This window comes from Myotis lucifugus, unplaced genomic scaffold (assembly GCF_000147115.1).
Source record: "Myotis lucifugus unplaced genomic scaffold, Myoluc2.0 scaffold_827, whole genome shotgun sequence".
Lineage (NCBI taxonomy): Eukaryota > Metazoa > Chordata > Mammalia > Chiroptera > Vespertilionidae > Myotis > Myotis lucifugus.
Window position 1 is genome coordinate 117,775 of NW_005871875.1, and position 7,080 is coordinate 124,854.

Genomic DNA, 7,080 nt, shown 5'->3' on the forward strand with positions numbered 1-7,080 from the left:
GACATAATTAAAATGAAGGCCCATCACTTACTTGGATATTAACTTTGGGCAGATTGGGCAGATCACTAAACTTCTCCAAGTCCCATTTCTGCAAAGGAGAATGGAGCTCATAAATGTGCTTTCTCATGGTAAGTTGCCTATAAAAATTAAGTCAGACAATCCTTATAGGGTGTTAGCCTCCGTTTACAGTGCATAAAAATATCTGAATAATTTTTTTAGAATTAACAATCATTTTTATAATGAGGGACCAAAGGACAGTCTTAACTTGTGATGGAAGTACAAAACTCCTTATTGTTAAAGCCAACAAGTGTAGTGCCCAAGGTTTATTGTCTCAAGAGTCAGCTCTCCCCTTGTTGAAAATGAGAACAGGAATTTTCCAGACCTATCAGGACTGTGTCCCCAACACAAGTCAGTGCTGAAGACAAAGAGACCTAATGCAGACAGGTTCCTCAACCTCAGATTTGGAGGACACAACTCAGAGTAGAGATGGGATGCTAGGAGATTAGAGATCTGGATGAGGGGAGAGTTCATGGAGAAGGAGTAAAGGGAAAAAACTGAATTCACATGACTTGTAACCTGGTCTGTTGGAAACAGTGAATCTGGAAAATTTTTCCTTTCTGTCCAGAACATTACTTCCCAGGGTAATTGTGTGCTTAGAGTTACAGGTATTTATAAATAACTCCTCTGCTCCAGTCTCTCAGCTTGTGTAAACTTAGGCTGTAAGCATGATTATGTTTATTTGTCATTGTTCTTTGTTTGGAGGCCTCATTCTGGCTTGAGATTGATGCTTCACACCTTCCTGCCTTCTTGCCTGTAAACAGAACTTTAATCTCTATCATCAACCATTTGGGGAGGAGTTCAGACATCCCCACAATGACCTTCTTCTCAGAGATCTAATCGAGGTGATTCCAATAACCCACATGACACTGCAGGAGAGGGTCATAGGGAATGGAAGCCAGGAACATTTACCTGTTGTCATCTGAGAGTCCATTCTACTTAGTCCAGAGGCGAGAGATTGCTGTGTTTGTTTGCTTGCTTGATCATTAGATTTATTTCAATGGCTACAGAATAGTTCTTAGGATAATGGCTACCCACACTTTTAATGGTCTTTCACACTCTTCATCATTAAATTGCTGTCATATCAATGCTATAACATGTTTAAATTATTAATTTCAAAATGTTTTTCTGATCAGGGGTGATTTTGTCCCCTATGAGACACTGAGGTATGTCCAGGGTGATTTGTGAATGTCACACTGGGGAGGAGTGGGTGGAGGGAGGGGTGCTCTAAACAACCTTTAATTCACAGGGCAGACCTCACCATAGAGAAGGATCTGTCCCAGATGCCAACAGTGCTGAGGCTGGGAAACTCTGAATTAAATAACATCATTATTTGTAATATTTATAGCTGACGTCAGGTTGTTCTCTAAAATTGTAACACTTTATTTTCTACCAATAAAATTAGAGGAGCCCCTTTTACTACCAGTTCGAAAGTCCCAACCTCAATCAACATGACTGCTCTTCCAGTTTTTCCTCATCTAATGTGTGCAAAAGTCGTTTCTCCTTGTTTTTTCAAACTATTACACAGTTTCAGCAAACTTCATTTCTTAGATCACCATTTTGATTTACCTATTGTTTATCTATGCCCATGTGTTACTTTCCCATTTTTGTATAGCATTTCAAATAGTTTCTATAGATCATTGATACTCAATTGACTTCTGTAGGATAATTTTTACCACAATATTTTTAAATTTTATTTCAATAGATCTATTTTCTCACTACTGAGTTTTTTTATTTATTTGAGATGGCTTTACCCACCTGTAAATTTTATATGTAGTTTCTAATGTTGATAACAAATGTATTGGTTACTCTTACTCTGAGTTTGAATTCTCTGATACTATCAGATGTCTGAGGGTGAGGATCAATTTCATATTCTTTCAGATCGATAGCCATTTATGCCAGCTTTCATGTCACAATTCAATCTTTTTCAACAAACTTGAATTGTAACCTTCCTATATGGTAAATGTTCATATACATGGAGACTTAATCCCAGATTAATGGAAAGAACAGTTAACTCAGCACCTTCTCAGAACATTATGCTCTTTTAGCTCTAAGTCTTTGCAATTTAATTGTTAGCCTATAGTGATGTTATTAAATTATTGCCATTTCATATCATGTTTCAGTTAGTATTTAATCCTCCATTCCATTTTGCTTACTATTGTTGTTTTGAAGCTACTCATTTTAACCTGGAACATTATCCCTTCATCATTTTTTCATTTTATCACTTTTCACATTTTTTATTTTGTTTCTATGTAAGTGCACATCTAATCACTTACCTTTGTGAAAAATTTATGTGAACAAAGCACGTGCAATTTCCGCTCTTTTGGGTCATGCCATAAAACAACAAGGGCATAAAACAATGAAATAAATGTGTTAAAAATAATGTCCTCAGGAAGAAACATATGAAGAAAGCTATTCTGTGTACATAGGTAGAACTGTCGTGGTGTGGGCAGAATTTGTGAAGCATGGCCTGGGGAGGTTTCTGCAGGTTGGATGAAGACCTGAACCAGGAACAGAGTGGTGCACCCTGGGTGTGTCAAAAAAGAGCTGAAAACCCAAAGCCCCCAAATAAGATAGAATTGGTGCCACATAAGTAAAGGGAGAAAGTGGCTAACCTCACCCACTATTGGGCCACATAAAAACAAATTGGTCAAATGACTATGGAAAAAGTACAGAAAACAAAGCTTTTACTGCATTTATCTGCCAAGACGATTTTCTTCCTCACAGTATCTTGGGGATCACCTGAGCTTATTAAATCTCTATTACTGCTCATCCCCCTCCCCCAATCTCTCCTAACCATTCATTGAACAGATTTCTTTATGTTTTTTAAATACAGGGCAGAAAATGACCATCGAATACGGAACCTCAAATTCATTTGTCCATGGAAGGCTTAAGAATTGGAATTTCCAGAAACATTTCTACATCTGACAAGTGAAAGATCACTGATTGGGTCAGCTTGTGTTCTATCCATTCCTAGCATCATCAGTATGGCTGGGGCTGAGACAGACATGGTGGTGGTGGTGGTGGTGGTGGTGGTGGTGGTGGTGGTGGTGGTGGCGGTGTGTGATTTGTGGATGTGAGCAGTCCTCAGACCACTGGTAGATGCACTCATACACTCCAGGGTGGTTCTTACAATATGAGGCTCAAACGCAATCAAGAGCAGGTACTAAGGAGGGGATGTGTTTCCATTCACAGGACACCTTTGCAATAAGAATAATAGAGCATAAGAGGCTGTGGGGGTGTGAAAGTCCCTGTGCCTGAGGTTTCAGCAGTGGCAGAGAGGCCACCTCACTCCTCAGTGTGTCAGCCACCACTTCTCATCACGCTCCCTCCTGTTCATTCATCTTCTAAACTGGCTTCATTTTTCTGACTTGAACATTTGAAAGAAGCACCTCCTTCCTCAGGGCCTTTTCACGGGCTAGTCCCTCTGCAGGGCTCACACTTTGCCACATCTTCTTATATATCTCTTCCTCTCTTGAGTTAAAAAATTTTGAGGGCCAAATCTTCCTTTAAAACAAAGGTTTATTGAGCCAAATTCCAGCCAGAAAAGGACCCGGTGATTGGGCATGAAGTCTAAACCACCAGCAGCAGAGAGGGGTAGAAATGTCATGTCCACTGACCTGGAGTTGACGACTCTTTATTCTTTATATTTTGGGGAAGAAAAAGGTACTTTTTTGAAAGAATTTTCATTGGCTACTGATAGCGGTGGGGGGCGTCAAGAGAAGGTAAAGTGCGGCAGTTCTAGGACAGGTACCAAGGAAGAAATATTTACTACTTTTAATTGGTTACAGGCAACAGTTCTGAAAGCTCATGCATGTGCAGGATTCAGGGGCATCTAGTGGTCACTACAGAAGTTGATTCAAATTCCAACATACATTCAGGAATGTGAGCAGCCTTTTGTAAGTGGGCCACAGCTTTTACCTAGTTGATGACTGTTGTCTATTTCTCTCACTCTCTGGCCCAACTGCTATTTAATTTAGGACGTCTCAGATTTTCTCCTGCTCACTTTGGAGGTCTCTGTTCAAAAGTCACCTTGTTTGCAGATCTACTTACACACCCATGAAAAACAGAAGTCCCTACTCACGCTCTCCTTTAGATGTGCTTTCCTTTTGTTCATACCACTGCCACCACCTAAAGTAACTTATCATTTTATTATTTGCTTCTACATTCTTTCTCCCTCATTGGATTATAGAAACTTGTTCTTCAGCACCCTATTCTCACAACCTGGACAGTGCCTAAACATGGTCAGTACTCAATTTACATTCCTGAGGAACATGAAGAAATTCTCAATAAAACTGTAGAATACATGATCCCCTCAGAGGCACAGGTGATTGGGACAAACACTCCATATCAGGGGTGGCACTGGATATTCCCTACAGGGGACCATATCCATAAACAAATTATTAAAATTAATGTCTGGTCTATAAAATATGAATTGTAGCATTTCAAGTACATGAGCAATGCAAAACTGTGTGAAATTTATTCATGTTATTTTAATCTTTCTTGGTAGTCACCTCCAACACATGGAACCAGTGAATCTTACACAAATTTCAAATTTTTTTCTTCTGGGATTTTCAGAGAAACCAGAACTACAACCTCTCACATTTGGGGTTTTTCTCTCCATGTACCTGATCACTGTGTTGGGAAACCTGCTCATCTTACTGGCCGTCAGCTCAGACTCCCACCTCCACACGCCCATGTACTTCTTCCTCTTCAATCTGTCCTTCCTAGACATCTGTGTCACCTCCACCACCATCCCAAAGATGCTGGTGAACATCCAGACACAGAACAAAGCCATCACCTATGCAGGCTGCATCACCCAGACATATTTTTTCATACTTTTTGCTGGGTTGGATGTTTTACTCTTGACCGTGATGGCCTATGACCGGTTTGTGGCCATCTGCCACCCCCTGCACTACATGGTCATCATGAACCCTCGGCTCTGTGGACTGCTGGTGCTGATATGCTGGATCATAAGTGTCCTGCATGGCTTCCTACATTCCTTAATGGCATTACGACTGTCCTACTGCATGGACGTGGAAATCCCTCACTTTTTCTGTGAACTCAATCAGTTGATCAAACTTGCCTGTTCTGACACCTTTCCTAATAACATGGCAATGTATTTTGGAGCTGTCGTGGTTGTTGGTTTTCCTTTCGTTGGGATCCTTTACTCATATTCTAAGATAGTGTCCTGCATACATGGAATGTCATCAGCTCAGGGGAAGTACAAAGCATTTTCTACCTGTGCATCTCACCTCTCGATTGTCTTATTATTTTATGGTACGCTCCTAGGAGTGTACCTCAGCTCTGCTGCTACCCAGAGCTCACACTCAGTTGGAACAGCCTCGGTGATGTACACCGTGGTCACACCCATGCTGAACCCCTTCATCTACAGTCTCAGGAACAAGGACATCAAACAGGCTCTGAAAACATTCTTTGTGAAGAAAACTACAAACTGGTAAGTTGTCCTAAGACCGCAGATGTGCCCATGTTTGCAGAGTCAGACAGTGTGATGATGGTCAGACTACCGAAGTAGAACTTGCTCTTTCCTTTTATTTCCTGGAATTTCTATTTCTTTGACCTCATCTTCTCTATTCAATTTATGTAACTCAATTAAGTTATCTGCTCTCTCAGATATTCAACAACTATTCTCTTTGTTGTTTTTCTACTTTCTCAAATTTATTTCCATCGTGGACCAGATATATTTGGAAAATTTCATTTACCTAATGAGACAACATGGATATTTCTCAAATGACATATATCTTAGCAAATATATTTTTTACTAAAATAATCATCCTGAATTACACTACTCCTATGGAAAAATATACTCTTAATGACCATGGCATTTTATACAAGTTGAAAAGAGAGGAAATTCTGAGACTTGTGTTTTTCACTCTGATGACTGACATTCTTTGGTATATCACTATTTTAACTGCTCTTCCTGATAATGTAGATGCTAACATAAAAGTGTGTTTAATAGCAGATCACTGGGTTTTATTCTCCTTGTTAAGATTCTGTGGTTTTTGTTTAGTGTTCACAATCCCTACCTTCCCCACTTGCAAAATGATTATCGAATCCATGTCTCCAAGAGGGACTCTTCACTGAAAGACAAATTTTAATAAATAGGTTGACTTATTACCTTCTTAAAATCACAGATAAATTTCAATATGAGGAACCAAATTTTTAAATCACACACTGTATTACTATGAAAATATTTATTCTTCATGCTGCACATCTATTCATTGGAGTATGGAGGAATGATGCCTATTTGTAAGGGGGTTTATACATATAATGGAAAATTGGTTGGTGTTTTCTATGTTTTCTTGAATTATCTTTATGTTTCTGCTTGAAAACTTTCAGAGCTGTCTATAATGTGACTCTTTTGATTAAATAATACAGATTCTCCCCTTCTAAAGGTTCCGTAAGCATGACGGGGATGGTGAATGATCATTATCAGCTGCATCCATTAATTCTCTCTATTATGCCCTAGATTTTATTCATGTTTAATGATTAAAGAATGACTGAAGAGAAAAATCACATTGTCATGGGATTTTTTTATTTTTTATAAATCTTTATTGTTGAAAGTATTACATATGTCCCTTTTTTTCCCTCTGGATGACGCCTTATAGCCCGCTTCGCTGCCCCCCCTTCCTCCCCAGGCCTTTAGCACCTATTGTCTGTGTCCATGGGTTATGCATATATGCATACAAGTTCCTTAGTTGATCTCTTCCCACTCACCTACCTTCCCTCTGAGATTCGACAGTCTGTTCCATGCTTCTACATCTCTGGGTCTATTTTGTTCATCAGTTTATTTTGTTCATTAGATTCCACATATGAGTGAGATCATGTGATATTTGTCTTTCTCTGACTGGCTTATTTTGCATAGCATAATACTCTTCAAGTCCCTCCAATGCTGTAGCAAAGGGTAAGAGATCCTTCTTTTTCACTGCTGCATAGTATTCTATGGTGCAAATGCATCACAGCTTTTTATTCACTGATCGACTGAGGGTACTTGGACTTTTT

General features: G+C 39.3%; 1 protein-coding gene across 1 annotated transcript; it reads left to right on the top strand.

Annotated features, from left to right (window-relative positions):
- Positions 1 to 4,580: 4,580 nt before the first annotated feature.
- Positions 4,581 to 5,519, top strand: LOC102426991 (olfactory receptor 7A5). The gene has a single exon (XM_023747270.1). The coding sequence runs from the start codon at positions 4,581 to 4,583 to the stop codon at positions 5,517 to 5,519; it is 939 nt and encodes a 312-aa protein (XP_023603038.1).
- The last annotated feature ends 1,561 nt before the right edge of the window (positions 5,520 to 7,080 follow it).

What these genes read in the sequence shown, in the direction of transcription:
- LOC102426991 (XM_023747270.1), top strand. Translation starts at nt 4,581, where the DNA reads ATGGAACCAGTGAATCTTACACAAATTTCAAATTTTTTTCTTCTGGGA.